Source organism: Saimiri boliviensis, chromosome 7 (genome assembly GCF_048565385.1).
Source record: "Saimiri boliviensis isolate mSaiBol1 chromosome 7, mSaiBol1.pri, whole genome shotgun sequence".
NCBI lineage: Eukaryota > Metazoa > Chordata > Mammalia > Primates > Cebidae > Saimiri > Saimiri boliviensis.
Window position 1 is genome coordinate 68,056,466 of NC_133455.1, and position 18,321 is coordinate 68,074,786.

Here is an 18,321-nt window from a genome sequence, read left to right on the forward strand (position 1 = left end):
CCACAAGCAAGCTGCCCTCGGCTGCCCCCATCCGGCAGTCCTGTTCCTAGCCCTGCGGATTGGAAAGGCTCCTGCTTCCAGCCATACTGATAAATATGGAAACTCCATCTTTATTGGCTGTATAAACATCTCTGGTCTGTACAAACATTTCATACATCATAGGGTGGGGCCTGAAGCGAGGGCCAAAGGGGGGCCCAGCAGCACAACAGGTCACCTGCTTTCCCCACAGCCCTACCCGCTCTGTGCAAACCAAGGCCAACAGCTCCTGCTTCCTCTTCCTCCCTGGAGAAGTCACTGTTATGGGGAGGGGGTCAGGGGTCAAGGGGTTAGAAGGAGATAGAGAGCTTTGTGGAGAGGACACATGTAAGTGCTAGAATCAACCACTGAAGCAAAACAGGCAACTGGCACAAGCAGCAAGCTGGGGCAAGGGACAGGGCAGGAAAAGGGGAGGGAGTGGCCACGCTGCCCCGGCTAAGGCTCTGGAGTCTTGTCTTCACCCTGGCGGGGGAGACAGGCCCCAGAGCCTCAGTCCCAGTTCCTAGGAGCTAGGGGCATGGGTGACATAGGTAAGGAAAGGATGAAAGGGGAGAAAGGCGCGAAGGCCCCAGGGCCCTGTCACCTCGAAGCCCCTCTCTCTTAAACATGCAACAGCCACCCACCCATGCGAGTCCAGGTACGGGGAGCCAGAGACGAAGATTCTCTGTGGGTGCCTGAGCAGGCTGGGGTGGGGAGCCAGCTCTCGAGGGAAAGAATGGAGAGCCTGGAGGAGTCTTCTTGGGGCAGCAGCTAGTGAAAGGACAGAGAGGGCCAAAGAGCAGCCCCTAGCCCTGCCAGGGTAGTACGACAGCAGCAACTGGTTCACATAACCAGGACAGAAAACAAAAAAGGAATTCAAGGAGAAATACTAGTGAGTAGGGGAGGGGGCTGCCTACTCCACCCTCTACAAAGCATCATGCCCAAATAGCAGCTAAGAGAAGGTGCTCACGCCTCTCCACCTACATGGGGCCAGTAAGGGAAAGGCGGACCCAGAAGCCCACTGACTAAAGCGAGTGGGACCACCCACATACCAACATCATTCTTTGGGTCCATTCCTGTCCAACTAGGGACTCAGGCCCAGGGACTGACAACAGTGGCAACGCCAGGTCAGAAACGTGGCCACAGAGAAGCATGACAGGGGCCTGAGCCAGTAGGGGCAGAGTGACCACATACCTCCAGGTGCCTGCTGGGTAAACAAATCCTCTGGGAGTCAGGAACTGGGTGCCTGCTCCAGCAGAGGGTGGGTAGGGAGAAGGGGCAGGTCTGGAGGGGAGGCCCTAGCCACTCAAGGGGTGCAGATCTACTTTGACTTTCTCCCCGCAGCTTAGCATTCCAATGGTCGGGAAGAAGCCTCCAGAAGGAACCACAGCATCCTTCTTCCCAATGATCTTGCCATTTCGAGTGAAGAAAACCTGGGGAGGAGGTGGGGAGAAGAATGGAGCAAGCAGGCTCTGGCCTCTTCTCTGAGGATGCTGGAGCTCCACAGGCCTGAACCCAATCACCCCAACTTCCAGAGGGGCTAGAGAGGGGCAGTTAGGGGGATATGGGAAGTGACCACCAGAGGGCGTGCTGAGGCTGGAAAAGAGCTTCCCAAGACCGTCTCCCCATCTAAGCAGCCCCTGGTGCTCAGAACACCTCCTGGGCAGCATCAGAGCTTCCCATCTTTCCCACCCTGGCTCTGAGTTCTGTTCCCCACTAATACCCAGCCTTTGCCCAGACCCAAGAACCCTGGTCCCACCCCAAACTCTGCCCACTCACCACCACCTTCCTGCCCTCATGCTCTGGCTCTATCTCTTCTCCATCCTCTTCCTCTTCCTCTTCCTCCTCTTCCTCTTCCCCTTCCTGGTGCAGGTACATGACATTCCGGACGTTCCGGACGGCCCGGGCAGTTGGAGACAGGATCACTGTATCACAACTGTCATCACTGTCCCCTAGGAGACCGGGAAACCTGAGTTCCTGGGGTGTCCTTCCACCCTCTGCCCCAAGCATTCTGGCTGGCCACCCCAACCCCACTCACCCTCACTGTCCAAAATGTAGTCCCGGGGGAACATGATTCCACAGCCCATGATGTCCCCTTTGTAACAGCGTGGCCCAAAGGGGTCCCCCACGCCGCTGCCATGGAAGATCTTCCCGTCGTCTGTTGGAGGGAGAGGAGAGGACACACACTTGAGGAAGGAGGGCTGACGCTATACCCCTAGAGCAGCCCTGTGAAGCTGAACACTTCCCACCCCTCAGAGGAGGGGAAGGGTCAGGATGGAACGAAGATGGAGAGAGAGGCTGGGGCGGTGGCTCGTGCCTGGAATCCCAGGACTTTGGAGGCTGAGGCGGGTAGATCACCTGAAGTCAGGAGTTCAAGACCACCCTGGCTAACAGGTGAAACAACTCCACTAAAAATACAAAAGCGAGCTGGGCATGGTGGTATGCGCCTGTAATCCAAGATACTGGGGAGGCTGAGGCAGGAGAATCACTTGAACCTGGGAGGCAGGGGTTGCACCACTACACTCCAGTCTAGGCAACAGAGCGAGAGTGGGTCTCAAAAAAAAAAAAAAAGACGGAGAGAGAGATGTGGGAAGGGGGCATCAGATAAAATTAAGAAATGTAAAGTCCATGCGCTCAAGGGGGTAAGGGGAAAATCCCTCAGGAAAGGAGTCAGAGGAGGGGGCCCTAAGGAAGGAATGAGCACACAGGGAGGGCAGGCAGGGAGAGGTGGGTTGGGGAACTCTGGGCTCGTTTTCTTCTAAAGAAAGCCCTAGGCCAGGCGCAGTGGCTCACATCTATAATCCCAGAACTTTGGGAGGCCGAGGCAGGCAGATCACTTAAGGTCAGGAGTTCGAGACCAGCCTGACCAACATGGAGAAACCCCATCTCTACTAAAAATATAAAATAAGCTCGGCGTGGTGTCACATGTCTGGAAGTCCCAGCTACTTCGGAAGCCAAGGTGGGAGAATAGGTTGAACATGGGAGGTGGAGGTTTCGGTGAGCCGAGATCACACCATTGCACTCCAGCCTGGGCAACAAGAGTGGAAAAAAAAGAAAGCCCTAAATGAAACAGAGCAGTGAAAAAAAAAAAAGAGAATGAGGAATCTGCAGGATCTGCAGGAAAGGCACAGAGGGAGCCAGCGCAGAGGGCTGGAATGTCCCATCTGGGCCCAGATCTCCCTCCCCTGTCCTGTTCCCCTGGTTTCCGGAGCTGGAGGAAAACAGATGAGGAAGCACTAGCGATTTGGGAATGGGGCGGGGGGGGGCGGTCCGCCAGCAGCAGGGCAAGGAGCGAGGCTATTTGAGAGGGGCCAGGAGAGGGGAAAGTGGATGTCCCTATGCCTCCATTCTCCCACCATCCCACCTTTCCCAGGCAGTCCAATATTCACCTGCATGATAAGCCACAGACCCTCTGCTCCAGCCAGGGTGCCTGTTCTTGGGATAGTCCTGCACCAAGAAGAAAAAAGAAAATCTATAGTCCCATGCACAAACAAGAGGACAGCAGAGAGGCGAGCGGCATCTGAATCTCTGGAACAGGCCACAACCCAGACTACCCTGCAGGCACTGCGGCTTCAGGGAAACCAGGGAGAGTGAGGAAAGTATTAGTCAAGCATTTAAGGCCAGAACCACGGCATGCCCCACTCCCACCCCTAGGCCTCAGTGTGTGGTGCAGTCACGACCTGTCTCAGGTCCTCAGTCACATGGGGTCTGTACTCTTGCACAGCAGATACATACAACTGTGTTCTGTCTCAGCTTAGCACCCTCCCTCCAAAGCCTGGCTTCCCCCAAGAGCTTCCCGGCACTGCCCAGCAGCCCCAGACCTGAGCAGCTCCATGGGCAAAAAAGCTCAGCCCTTGTGCCCACCTTCCGTGCCAGCCCCAGGGCGATGTAGCATTTCTCTCCAGGGTCCACGATCTCCACCTCGAAGTAGTGGCTTCGGGTACTGAGTGGGTGCCGCGCCTGGGCCAGCCCCACATCCACGATGCTTTTGCCCTTCCCCAAGTACTCCAGCAGCTGTGGGGGAAGCGACAGATGGGGGTCAGGAGACAGGCTGACAACACCCTGGAAACCTGGGCCCAAGGCAGTCTGGGTCCCACTTTCCCAGGTCTGACAAAAACTCCTGGCTGAAAGAGAAAGAATCCAAGAGGCACAATGTGGCCCCAAAGTTCCAGGCCAGCATGGAAGAGCAGGATGCGGGGGGAGGCAAAGGGGAGAGCATACGCAGGGGGAGCCCCTTGCCGAATGCACCTCCCCTCTCCCGCCACCCGCCGCCAACGCTTTCTGGGAGGCCAGAGAAAGCAGCACAGCAAGGGGAACGGCACACGGGAGGGCTCTAGCTGCATCCTTGCCCTGCTGAAGAACCCTGCAGCCTTTCCTGCTGGGAAAGATCCCAGGATCCCGAAACAGGGGAAAGAAGCAGCAAGACCAGGCTGAGAGGAAACTTTCTCAGGGGCCTAATGGGGACAGGGAAGATGCAGAAGTTAGGTGCCAAGCCCAGATATTCAGGGCAAGGGGGTGAGCTCAGAAGGCAATTCTGCCTGGGATGGGTCTCTCATAATTTCTCAAGGTCCTTGTTTTATTTGGCTGTGAACACAGCTGTTCTTAGCTGGGTCGGGGAGGTGTTGAGGGGAGCCCAGGGACCCAGAACGCCCAGCTGTACTCCCTCACTTCATGTGAGGGAGGGAAGAGGTCAAAAGGAAGACAGGCAGGCTTAGCTGTTCTCGGCCCCTCACTGCTCATTCAGGCTGGAGTAGGGGCATGGAGGTAGAAGAGGGGAGATGACTGATGGGGTCTTGGGGCTCTTCAGTCCCACAATGGTCCTGCCTGGGCACGATGGGGCGGCAGCCCCCAATCTGGGAGGATTTATTTGTCAGTTGTCATGGTAATAGTGATGACTCAACCCCATCCTCTCTTTTCCCCACCCTCAGCATCACCTGGGATTCCTTAATCCCCTTTTAATTAGCCCAACTGCCCCTCAAGACTTTCTTCTACCCTCCCGCCCCTGCAGCCCTGAAGAAAACATGCTGCCTGGGGACCTCCTCCGTGTCTCCCTGACAAGCTTTGGGACACCAGCCTCTCACCTCTCACAGACTCCTGCCTGAACAGGAAAGGAATGATGCCTGCCTGCATCAGCACAGAAGCCTGTGCGTGTCTCCAGCAGAGGCTGCTCCCACACCCCGACTCCCCGCTTCAAATGGCCAGCTGCTTGGCTCAGGTGCTTAGAGTGGGGTGCCACTAACCCCTTCTAAGAGTAGGACCAGAGGGGCTTGGTGCCCTTCTCAGCCCTGGATCCCCAAAGCCCTGCCACCTCAAGTCCATCCTTCCCTCCTCTCCAGAGATAACTGGGGATGGATGAGGGGAAAGCCGGCATGCACAGGAGACCACCTAAGCCCATCCAGCGCCAAGACCACACTGTTTGAATTCTGTATTCTGTTCTTGGTGTATTCTCTGCTCAGTCTGGGTGCCTTCCCTGCATCTCTCTCCAGCAAGCCAGGAGGGGTGTGGCCGGGTGCACATTAACTAGTTTAGACTCCACCCAGGCAGAGCAGCCCCCAGCCCACCCTCTCCACCCAGCACTGCAGAACTGGGTGGGGGACCCCACAGCTGCCCTTGACCCATTCTATCCAACTGGCCTCAGTATAGGAAACACTGTGTTCATTTCCAGAGCCAAAAGACAGCCGATCCAGATCCGATCCTTGGGAAATACCCGCCCAGCCCTTCCCTTTGCCTCAGCCCAGAAGACAATAGCGGCTGCACTTCTGTCTCCGGATGGGGTGGGGGTGCTTTCCCATGCTAAAAGCCAGAACAGACTGCCCCAACCTGGGTCTCTAAAACCCACTCCCCACCTGCCATCTGTACAACACTTCAGATAGAATGCTGACATCCTGGACAACTAGGTACCTGTACAGTGTACAGGTGAGCCTTGTACAGTGTGCCCTCTTCAGAGGGGACCACCCAGCCCTCACAGTGAAAGCCACCCATTCTCCTGCTCCTGGACAAAGATCCCCCAACGTTTCCTGAGCCTTCCCAAAGAACTTACAGGGGTGGAAGCGGAGGGAGTATTTGGCCTCCCTGACAGATTTTTCTTGAGTATGTTTCTCTGCCTCCTTGGCCTAAAGCTGTTAGAAACCTAGAGGAGGAGTGAAGGTTAGCCCTTAGAGTCTGAGCTGTTAGGACCTCGATGCTGGTCCCTCAGTCTGTGCCTCAGAATCCAACAGACCTGGGTTCAAATTCTAACTCCTATGACTTAATAGCCACTAACCTCAGGCAAATGGCATTCACTCTTTAAGTCTTGGTTTCTTCACCAGTAAAATCAGGATAAAATTACCTGCATTTCCAAAAACATGGGGGGAAGACTCAATGAAGTGACCAATATACATTGCTGCCTCTCCCTAAATCCAGAAATGGGGTTACACAGGAACTGCCAGTCACAAACAAGGAAATGATCTTTCATCTTAGCTCTTACTTCCAACTACAGTAGTCCCTTAGGCCAACCAGGACGATGACCACTCCCCAGACGACTCTATCCTACGTGTCCACCTCTCAAACAATGCCCAATCAACAGAAATGTGCCTCTGCGTTTCTGGTGGGGGAAGAGGGAGCCCTTTCTTTGGGTCTCTCCCCCACCACATACCCACCACCAAAGCCCCAAGACACCAGAGGTGACTCAGTGCCACAGAGTGGCGGCTGCAGATCAGAGTGTGGACAGCTTCCTGTACTCCACACCCTCCCTCTACCAGCGCCTTCCCAGCCTCTTCTCCCCTGCTGGTATCCTCTCTCCTCCCCTTGCCAGCAGAGACCCTAATCTCTCTTGACAGGAGCAAGGAAGGTCTCAGTGCCCTGAGGGCCCAGAAGCAACTGAAACAGGAACCAAATACACACTCTCCTCTGGCCAGCTCAGGCCCCAACAAGGCCTCCTTCTGGGCTGGGTCTGAGGAGGACCCCTGGCAGGGTGGGGCCTCATTCACCACCCTGTGTGTACCAAAGCTGTTGTCCCTGTCACTAAGGAGTTGTCAGAGGAGCTGTGAACAGGGCACAAACACAGAATGAGTCGAATCCCCTACCACCCTCAACCCCACTCCCATATTACCTCACTTTGCGAGGCCTCGGTTCGGGGCAGGGATGAGGCCAAAGGCAACACTCCCATCCCTGAGCAAGTGCCCTAGCAATTCCTCAACCCCCTCAGAACTCTGGGGAGGTGGACTCTTCAAGGAGGGGAAACAGGCCACAGAAGGCAGGGAAAGAATTCCATTCAAGAAAGAGTCAGGTCTGTCTATATCCAGAGACTCAAATCTAACAAGTGTTGCGGTCTGGTGCAGTGGCTCATGCCTCTAATCCCAGCAATTGGCTGAAGTGAGCCAGCACTCCAGTCTGGGTGGCAGAGTGAGAGCCTGTCTTAAAAAAACAAAAAACAAAAAACAAACCCAAAAACAAAAATGGAGTGGAAGAAGGCACATGTCCCTTAGGAGGCTCATCCCCAAGTTGGCCCCAGAGGAATGAGTGCCCCAGGAAGAGTATTCCCACCCTGCCTCTCGGCCCGAGCTGGGGTGAGGCTCTGAGAGTCCCATCAAGCCACTCGGCCCGAGCTGGGGTGAGGGTCTGAGAGAAGGGCCCAATTCAACAGCTAATGTCTAAAAAAGAAAAATACTCTTTTTTTTTTTTTTTTGAGACAGAGTCACTCTGTCACCAGGCACTAGGCTGGAGTGCAGTGGCACAATCTCGGCTCACTGCAACCTCCACCTCCTGGGTTCAAGCAATTCTCCTGCCTCAGCCTCTCGAGTAGCTGGGACTACAGGCGCACGCCACCACGCCCAGCTAATTTTTACATTTTTAATAGAGACAGGGTTTCACCATGTTGGCCAGGATGGTCTCGATCTCTTGACCTCGTGATCCGCCCGCCTCGGCCTCCCAAAGTGCTGGGATTACAGGCTTGAGCCACCGCGCCCGGCTCTCAAGAAAAATACTCTTTTTTTTTTTTTTTTTTTTTTTTTTTGAGACGGAGTTTCGCTCTTGTTACCCAGGCTGGAATGCAATGGCGCGATCTCGGCTCACCGCAACCTCCGCCTCCTGGGCTCAGGCAATTCTCCTGCCTCAGCCTCCTGAGTAGCTGGGATTACAGGTACGTGCCACCATGCCCGGCTAATTTTTGTATTTTTAGTAGAGACGGGGTTTCACCATGTTGACCAGGATGGTCTTGATCTCTCGACCTCGTGATCCACCCACCTCGGCCTCCCAAAGTGCTGGGATTACAGGCTTGAGCCACCGCGCCCGGCCGAAAAATACTCTTAAGTAAGTGGCCTGAAGGTGTTGGGGGGAGGGTGGAGAGGAAGGAAGGCTATTTATAAATGTCTACAGGATTCTGCATCAATTAGAAAAGATTGCCTGGGAGGAGCTGGGAGCAGACTGGGGACAGGTCCAGGCAGAGAAAGGATGCCAGGAAAAAACTCTTGAGGAGAGGTCAGAGATGAGAGCTGGAACATCAGTCCCAAGTTTAACTCTGTAGATACTGTCAGAATGATGGTAGACGGAGGGAATAAAAGGAAAGACGTGAGAGTCACGGAGTGGGCATCTGAGGCCTCCTGGCCCTCGGCTGCTGCAGCCTGGAACCCCAATGCCAGAAGGGGTGCAGAGTGTCAGAAGCAGCAGGACAGCACATTTCCTGCCATTTTCCCTGAGCTCCACTCCACCGGGGGAGGCCTGGCTCCTAATCCACTCCCACCCCCCACTGCTTCTGTTTTGTTATCAAAGACTGAGTTGAAAACAGCCTGGGTCGGGGTGGAAAGGCCAGAGAGTGGAGAAAAAGGCCAGACCAGGGGCAAGGGGGTAGCAGAGGGACAATTCGAGGTGGGAGGGCTGAGCAGCCACTGGAGGTCAGGGCCACATCCTGGACTTGGCGTCCATTCACTAGCAATTCAGCACAGTGTATTGGGGCAGATAAGAATTTCCCTTTCTCAAGGTTCACTCGTTTCCCAACAAAACTTAAAAGCCCGGAAGAATTTCCCCTTCTCAAGGTCCACACATTTCCCAAAGAAGCTTAAAATCCATACTAAAGCAGGTATGCGGAAAAGATAAATGAAGCAAGCTTTGGAGGTGCAAGGATGCTCACTGAATCTTCATCTGCCTCCATTCTCATCCTCTATAAAATGCAAGGATAAGATAACAGAGACTGACATTGACGCTTCCTCAGAAAAGATGGCTGAGAACCTTCTACCACATGTGTGAGGCTTCTGACCACACCTGCCCCACAGCACTTTGAATGAAAAGCCTGGGCCAGCTGAGCTGGGATCAAGCCAGAAGGGCAATCCAGGCATTTTGCCTGCAGATCAGCCCCTAGCCCCTCAAAGGCAGGTATGCAAGGCCATGGAAGACACCAGAAGCTGAAGGAACCAAAATGAGGCGAAGCAGAACTACTCATTCCCAAGGTCAAACCACTAACCTGAGTTTCCCTAATGAGGAGGAAGTGAAGAAAAGGGAACCCATGCTAAAGAAAACCTAGATCTGGACTCCAGGACTCACATCAAGAGCTCAGGCTATCCTACCGAACCCCACACGGACACTGTCCCGACTCCCCATTCCCAGCAATTCAGACGTGACCATGTGCCCACAGGTGTTCCGCCCAGCCTCCTCTGTCCCAGTCCCTCCCATCCTCCCACTCGCTACTTACAGTCCCACAGACTCTGACGTCATGTAGCCGGCCCCATTCGTCCTCGTAACTGTCCACCATCATGACGCTGTCGTCCTCGCGGCCCAGCTCAGCATTGAGGTGCAGCCGCACCTCCTCACCCAGGGAGTGCATGCCCACTGCTGGGAACAGCCCATCCGGGGACATAGGCATGATGGTAGAGCCCACCTGCAGCAGAGGGAGAGAGGGAGCTGCCACCTGGCTCGCTTTTCCATAGCCCGCCAAATTCTCACAAGGGTACTTTTAAGATGATCACACACGCGCTGACAGATTTAAAAATGAAACAACCCAGAGGTGCAGAAAAGTTTACAAATGTGCTAAGTACTCCTGGCCAAGCAAGGTATCTACGGAGCTAGAAGACAAACACGTCTCCTGACTTGCTGCCAAATACATTCAGTACGTGTGCTGGACAGGAGAGTGCTGAGGCGCAGACACTAAGGCAGCAGGACCCTCGGCCAAGGCCTGAGAACCAGTTTCCAAGCGGGGAGATGGAGTGGGATAGAAGGAAGCGAGCCGCATGTCTCCCTCTTCTACTGGCTCCTGTCCCATCTCCTCACCGTGCCTAGTCTCTCTCTGAAGAGGATAGGGAAAGACGTGAAACAAGGAAAGCAGGACCCAGAAAGGACATAGCCCCAAGAGTACTCAAGTCAAAACCCAAAGAGGACCTCCAGCTTACACAGCCAGGCCATAATCTTCCCCTCTCTTTTCTCTACTCAAAACCTTCCCCCAGATCACCCAGTTCTGTTCCCCACAATTCCTGCTCATCCTCTGCTCCACTAACTTGCCTCTCTCTGCCTGTCATCTGGGCAATGTCCCAGCTTCCTCTGGCCATGGGAAGTGTCTTCTCCTACACCCAGGAGACTTCAGGAGAATCTGAGGCTGAACTAGAGGAGATGGGAACTCAGTGCAAGGGTCCCTGGGCAAACGCCCGCCAGCAAACGCTTCTTAATCACTGTCCATAAATCCTTGGGCAGATTTCAGCCATGTAAATCCCACCCAGGATTTCCCACTCACCCGCTTCCCGTTTTTGGTGAAGAAGATCTGGGCAGTCTGCACATCAAAGGACACAGGCTCAATGCCACAACCAATCCGGTCCCCAGAGTTGCACTTTGACCCAAACTGGCGGCCCTTGGCTCGACCATTGTACAGCCTGCAGACAGAGTAGTACAGACACAGGACCCGAGCCTGGCCTCCCAACCTCCCCCCAGCACTGACAGCAGAGGCCTTGTCCTCATCTTGCGGCTCCTGGTCACTCTGTGATGGTACCCACGTATGTCCTGGTGTAAGCATCACCCTCTGCTCCAATCTGTAAGCCTTCAAAGGTAGCTGCCAGGCCACCTCCCTGTCCTGACCAGAAAAGTCTATCAAACACCCAATGGGAAAAGCCACCCTGAGGTAGTTCTTCAGATCTGAGGTTCCCAAATCCATAGGAAAAGGGCCAGGTTGCACAGGAGGCAACTCACTTGCCATCATCAGCATGGTAGGCTACAGAGTCGGGCAACCAGCCAGGCTGGTGATCCAAGCTGTAGTACTGAGGGACCAGCCCCACAGCAATGGTGCCCCGAACTCCACTGTCCACAATAGACACCTGGAGAGAAGAGAGCAGGGCACAGTCAGCAGGGTTGGAAAATGGGATGAATTGCTGGGGATGGGGGAAGGGGACTTAAGAAATTAAAGCGGGCTGAGGCTCAAAGAGACAAAGGACAAGGAATCAGAAAAAAGGATACTCGGGGCGGGGGGGGGAACTGGGGAGAATGCATGTCTATTTCACTTAGAACATTACTTCCAAGCTTTGGAGAAAGATAGGAGATCATAGTATATGGTGGCTTTGGGTTAGGGGATGTAAGTCACGGTCTGGGATATGGGTCAAAGTCTACCTAGGTAAGGGGCAGGAGAGCAGAAGGGACAGGGTGACAGGTCTCCAGGGCACCTATCTCTCAGATGAGGGGCCATGCTATCCTGCACCTTTTTCCCAGCAACAGGACAGCCCTGCTGGAAAATTAAACGGCCCAGGTCATGCACCTAGTAAAGGAGCTCTCTGGGGCTTAATGATCTCACCCCCGAGCTCACTCCCTGCTCTGCCCACCCACTGCCTTCCTCACCTCAAAATAATTGCTGTCCTTGGTCAGGGGTCGAGAAGCCACGTAGCAGCCAACTTCACCAGAGTTTCCATGGTAACTGAAGGACGAATGAGGGGGGAGTTCTGTTAGCAGCCTAGCCTAAGAGTAGGGGGAGAGCCCCAGCATCTCCCACCCTTACCCTACAAGGTAAGGTCACCTCACCCTACTCCTGTTGCAGCCTCCAGCTGGAATCCAACCCATACCAGACCAGTGCAAACCTGATTTCTTCATTTCCAGGAGGAAAAGAATGTAGAGCCTCCCTTACTTGCCTCTGAGAGGTCTCACAACCCTGTCTAATCTCAATCTCTCATGCTGCAGCTTCGGCCCTTTTCCTCTGGCTCTGTCCTCAGTGGAGCTGGAGAACGCTGGTCTCTATCCTCTGTACCAAAGCCCTTCATCGATTGGAAGACAGTGATTCAGTTCCCACTCCTCAGCTTTCTTGCCTCCAGCTAAACAGTACTACTTCCTTCCCCCTTCAGTGGAATTTTGTGAGAGCGTGGGCTCAGAAGGAGTCAGGGAAAGGGTTCAAGCCAGAAAACAGGGAGGAAACACACACACAAACCAAGGGACAGGAAAGACACAGGAGGAGGTAGACAGGGTACATGACCGAACAGCCCTTCCCCAAACAGGAAATCCACTGCCTTTGAAACAGCCACTCTTCACTGGACCCCATCCCTGAGACAGAGGCAGGAGACTTAGGTATCCCACTGGAGTCTTCTCAACAAAGCACCTGGGAAGCTCCTGAGACCCCAGCAGCCTCCTGTGTCTGACCCAGCTAGGACAGACCCTTGCTGGATTCCCTCCTTGCTAGATGAGGACAGAGCCACCCAGTGACAGAGGCAGAGGTGAGTGTAGGGATGGGCAACATGCACTGCTCCACTCAAAAAAAAGGCATCTGGGTGGGCAGATCACTTGAGGTCAAGAGTTCGAGATCTGCCTGGCCAACATGGTGAAACCCTGTCTCTACCAAAAATCTAAAACATTAGCTGTATGTGGTGGTGCATACCTGTAATCCCAGCTACTTGGGAGGCTGAGGCAGGAGAATCGCTTGAACCCAGGAGGCAGAGGTTGCAGTGAGCTGAGATCACGCCACTGCACTCCAGCCTGGGTAACAGAGCAAGACTCTGTCTTAAAAAAAAAAGAGACCGGGCACGGTGGCTCAAGCCTATAATCCCAGCACTTTGGAAGGCTGAGGCGGGTGGATCACGAGGTCAAGAGATCGAGACCATCCTGGTCAACATGGTGAAACCCCGTCTCTACTAAAAATACAAAAAATTAGCTGGGCATGGTGGCACATGCCTGTAATCCCAGCTACTCAGGAGGCTGAGGCAGGAGAATTGCCTGAACCCAGGAGGCAGAGGTTGCGGTGAGCCGAGATCGCACCATTGCACTCCAGCCTGGGTAACAAAAGCGAAACTCCGTCTCAAAAAAAGAAAGAAAAAGAAAGGCCTGTGGAGTCAAGAGCATCCCCACTTCCCAGTGCAGTGTACGCAGTCCCCTTCTTCTGAACAAAACCCCTTTCATCTCTAAGATCTGAAACAGAAAAGTAAATGTGGAAGCATTCCCCTGAACTCACCTTAAAGTATCTCCATCTACAAGGATATGTTTGAACCTCTCCTGATATCGGAAAGCCCGGACCTCTCGAATCTCCCGGATCCTCCGGCGCCAATTCAGAAACCGGTAGTGCAGGTTGAGGTCATCCATCTTGTTCATGAGAACAAACCTGCCAAGGGAAGAAGGGGATTGAGGAGGAAGCAGGGCCCTAAGTAAAACATCTCAGTCTGTGTGACCCAGAATGTAGAGAAGGCACTGGCCTGGAGGCCAGCTGCCCAGATTAACCTTAACAATCCCCATCTTCATCCTTCCATTCAACAAACATTTACTGAGCTCCTACTATGCACACTCTCTTCAGTGCTAGGGATAGAGCTGTGAACAAAATAGACAGGATTCCCCTTCTCACAGGCTGGGAGGTAGACATGACAGGCAATAAACAGACATAATTTCAGGCATCGGAGAAAAGAACAGGGTGATATGACAAAGAATCTGGAGGGCCGGGCACAGTGGCTCATGCCTATAAACCCAGCACTTTGGGAGGCCGAGGCAGGCGGATCATGAGGTCAAGAGATTGAGACCATCCTGGGCAACATGGTGAAACCCCATCTCTATCAGCAAAAAATAAAAATCTTAGCTGAGCGTGGTGGCACATGCCTGTAGTCCCAGCTACTTGGGAGGCTAAGGCAGGAGAATCACTTGAACCCAGGAGGTACAGGTTGCAGTGAGCCAAGATCTCACCATTGCACTCCAGCCTTGGAGACAAAGCAAGACCGGTCTCAAAAAAAATAGAATCTGGAGGCAGTGGACAGAGTGGACAGAGACAGTCTCTCTGAGGAGGTGACATTTCAGTTGTAAAGGAACTAGGCATATGACAAGACAGGCATATTACAGGCAGGAAGGACAACCGCAGGTCCTTGGGTGGAAGAGAGCTGGCATGGTAGAGAAACAGAAACAAAGGCCTGGACAGCTGGTGTGTAGGGAATGTGAGGGAGAATGAACAAGATGAGAATAAGGCAGGAGTCAGATCAAGGCTATACTGACAGTGGTAAGGAGTTTGGATTTTATTCCAAGATGGAAACCTCTGGAGGATTGCAAGCAAGGAAATGCCATGACTGGCCAGATATGATGGCTCATACCTGCAATCCCAGCAACTTGGGGGGCTGAGGCAGGAGGATCACTTGAGGCCAGGACTTCGAGACCAGCCTGGACAACATGGGTGAGACCTTAACGCTACTAAAAATCAAAACAATGAGCCAGGAGTGGTGGTGTACATCTGTAGTCCCAGCTACTAAGGAGGCTGAGGACGGCTTGAGTCGCAGGTTAAGGCTGCAGTGAGCTCTGATTGCGCGGCATTGCACTCCAGCCTGGCTGACAGAGCAAGACCCTATCTCAAAAAAAAAAATGCCATGAGCTTAATCAGTTCCTAAAGATCATTCCAGCTGCTGTCTGGAGAACTGATCACAAGAGGATCAAGAACAGATGTCGGCAAACAATTCAGAGATTGTTGCAGCAGTTAGGATGAGAAATGACATCCACTAAGATTAGGTAGCAGCGCAGATGGATGGAAGTGGGATGATACAGGTATTTAAATAACCATCAGTGCCAACGCATAAATGAATGGATTATTTTTCCTGGGAGCCAAAAGCGAGAAAGAGGTGAAATACTCTTATCTTCCCATTCCCCAAACACTGGGACAGGGGTTTTCTCAATGCCTAACATTGCCTTGCACACGGTAGGTGCTTAGGAAGCCTTGGCTCGGCTGAATTTGATCCCGGTGCGCAACATACGACTCTAATGCTGTAGCTACAACCCACCACGTGGCCCAGAAGAGTAGGCACCTGTTCGATAGACAGCCCTAAGATTCCACTCCAGGGCACTCAGCCAGGGTTCGACCCCAGGTACATGCTGGTTGCCCAGACCCCCCACAGTCTTGGCACCGGCGAGTGGCGGCCCTACTGGGCCCTGTCTCCTCCCTGGGCACAGCCTGATCACCAAGATGAGACCCGGGAGCAGCGGGGCCCCAGCCTACCCATGTGCCTACGCCCAGTCTCCCCAGGCCCTGCACTGGGCCGAGGGTGCGCCGACGGAGGAAACCTACTGACCAAGAGCACAGGGCCCCGCCCCTGGCCTCGGAGCCCCCGCCCAGGACCCCCACCTCCCACTTCGGGCTCCGGGGAGATCCGAGGCCTCCGGGACCCCGCCCCCGATCCACGCCTACCGGGGCCGCCGCGTCCTCCTCATCCATAGGCCTCTCAGCTCCGCACACAAGCTCTTCGGCCGCAGCCACCACACACATCCGGGTCCCCGCCTTTCCTTAGCCCCTCGAGGCCCGCCCCGCCCCCCCACCTAAGCTAATCAGCAACGGCCTCTGACGACGGGCAGCTGCAGGAGCCAATCGGAGGGCGCAGGCAGGGTGTGGGGCGCTGCCCGCTGCCCCGGGTACCTAGCGCGGGGCCGGGTCTGGTAAGCCCGGCAGTCGATGGGGTGAGCGGAGGCGACGTGGCGGCGCGGACGCTGCTGGGTGACAGGGCGCCACTGAGGCGGACTGGGGGCGGCTCCTGAGCGGCGCCAGGCGGGACTGGATGTGCGGAGGAGGTGGGCACGCTCGCACAAACGTTGCGTGTATTACTTGTGCCCTCGTTCCGCGCCAGACTTGGTGCTAAAAGCTCTCCCAGAATGTCCGTTTAATCCACCCTGCAGCCTTATGAAATAAATCTCATTATCTCCCTTTTACAGATGAGCCGGAGGCTGGCCTCGATAGCTTGCGCGCTTGACTGTTACCGTGTGTCGTGTACCCTCCCGAGCTCCGTGTCATGGCACCGCTCTCTCTAAGGCAAGAACGTTCCATTGCAGGAGAGAGCTCGGGATGCGGAAGGCACAGTGGCACCAAGCGGCGTGCTGTGGAGGAGCACAGGGGTGTGGTGGATTGAAGGAAAGTTAGACTGGGGTCAGAATGTGAAGGGACGAAGACACTAACATTGAACACCTGCCAAGCTGTGAACAAAGTGGGCGGGATTCCCATTCTGACCTCTACGAAGGGGTGTCTACTGCCGTTCTGGGAGATTGGGCTCCTAGATAAAGACTTCCTTGCTCCCCTCTCATTGCCATATCTCTCTTTTCAGGACAGAAAGATTCCCCCCTGGCCAGGCGTGGTGGCTCATGCCTGTAATCCAAGCACTTTGGAGGCCAAGGCGGGCGGATCACCTGAGGTCGGGAGTTCAAGACCAGCCTGACCAACATGGTGAAACCCCGTCTTTAAACAAAAAAGAAAGAAAGAAAAAGATTCCTCTCCTCTGTAGCACCTCATTTATTTATTTTATTTGTTTTTTAAGCACTGTGGTTTGGAAGCACCTCATTTATAACACTATTACCTCTTGCTTTTATCATTGGAGTCACTTGTGTGTGTAGACTGTGAGCTCCTTCAGACCCCCGAGTCTTAGCACACTAGGTACTCTCAAGCGTTGAGTACCCTTTGCAAGCAAAGCCATCATCTCGCATGCAGTAAACAGTGTCCACTCGGCATAATGGAAATGGGTGATGGGAATAGATGTAGATGGGAAACAGGGAAACCTGGATTAGAGCCCCAATTCTATGTGACTAAAAGGTCAAGGTCTTGCTGTTCTCATCCCTAAACAAGAATTACTGAAGTCTGTATTCTCTTAGCTCCCTTCCAGGCTCTGAATGACTCCGTTCTGAATAGCTGCTCTTCCAACTCGTCCCTGCCGCCTTCTGATTCCCCCATTGCTTCTCCTCTGCTCCTCTTCTTGTGTTATGAAAATACCTCAACGCTGAGCTCAGCTCTTCCCAAAGCCAGCAGAGAGAGACTATCTTAGGAGGCTGCCAGAGTCATGTTCATCCCAGACCAGGGCTCCTTCCAGAAACTAGCTTAGCTGGCTAGGGTCAGACATGGAGAGAAATGGCAGAAGAAAGTGTCTCCAAACTGTTACTGATGGTGGGTGATTCCATTCGGGATTTCCTCATCTTTTTTTTTTTTTTTTTTTTTTTTTGAGACGGAGTTTTGCTCTTGTTACCCAGGCTGGAGTGCAATGGCGCGATCTCGGTTCACCGCAACCTCCGCCTCCTGGGTTCAGGCAATTCTCCTGCCTCAACCTCCTGAGTAGCTGGGATTACAGGCACGCGCCACCATGCCCAGCTAATTTTTTGTATTTTTAGTAGAGACGGGGTTTCACCATGTTGACCAGGATGGTCTCGATCTCTCGACCTCGTGATCCACCCGCCTCGGCCTCCCAAAGTGCTGGGATTACAAGCTTGAGCCACCGCGCCCGGCCAAGGATTTCCTCATCTTTAAGTTCCAGGTGTGGGGCTGGCCTTTTTGGCAAATGCTGCATCCATTGGCAGGCCCAGGACCCAGTTGGTAGTTTGTGCTTGGTGCCTACATATATTTGAATAAACAACTTTATTGCCATATAACTGACATACAATAAACCATATACATTTAAGGTGTACGATTTATTCCTTTCTTTTTAAAATTAGAGACAAAGTCTCACTGTGTTACCCAGGCTAGTCTCAAACTCCTGAGCTCAATCAGTCCTCCCATCTCAGCCCCAAAAAGAGCAAGGATTACAGATATGAGCCACTGCACCGGGCCAAGGTATGCAATTTGACAAGCTACATAAACACCCATGAAAATGTCACCACATCCAAGATTGGGACCATATCATCATCATCCCTAAAAATGTCCTCATGCTCCTTTATAATCCCTTCCTCCCACTCTTTTATCCCTAGGAACCACTCATCTGCTTTTTGAAACTTTTTTTATTTTTTTGAGACAGAGTTTCTCTCTGTTGTCCAGCCTGGAATGCAATGGGACAATCTTGGCTCACTGCAACCTCCACCTCCTGGATTTAAGGGATTCTCCTGCCTCAGCCTCCCGAATAGCTAGGATTACAGGCTCATGCCACAACTCCCAGCTAATTTTTATATTTTTAG

The 18,321-nt window shown here is 53.6% G+C and overlaps 1 protein-coding gene across 1 annotated transcript; it reads right to left on the reverse strand.

Annotated features, from left to right (window-relative positions):
- Positions 1–84: 84 nt before the first annotated feature.
- SPRYD3 (SPRY domain containing 3) lies at positions 85–15,700 on the reverse strand. The gene is made up of 11 exons (XM_039471643.2): positions 15,590–15,700; positions 13,394–13,540; positions 11,800–11,875; positions 11,161–11,285; positions 10,712–10,847; positions 9,680–9,865; positions 3,880–4,029; positions 3,405–3,462; positions 2,054–2,173; positions 1,795–1,967; positions 85–1,448 (listed from the first exon to the last, which is right to left on the reverse strand). Exons 1-11 carry the CDS (start codon positions 15,610–15,612, stop codon positions 1,314–1,316), a joined length of 1,329 nt encoding a protein of 442 aa, XP_039327577.1. The 5' UTR covers positions 15,613–15,700; the 3' UTR covers positions 85–1,313.
- Between the last annotated feature and the right edge of the window lie 2,621 nt (positions 15,701–18,321).

Excerpts from the sequence above, each read along its gene's own strand:
- SPRYD3 (XM_039471643.2), bottom strand. The coding sequence starts at position 15,612 with ATGAGGAGGACGCGGCGGCCCCG. Across the intron at positions 3,463-3,879 it reads CCCTGGGGCTGGCACGGAAG|GACTATCCCAAGAACAGGCA; the intron begins GTGGGCACAAGG and ends TTCTTGGTGCAG. Across the intron at positions 2,174-3,404 it reads GTCTGTGGCTTATCATGCAG|ACGACGGGAAGATCTTCCAT; the intron begins GTGAATATTGGA and ends TCCCTCCAACAG.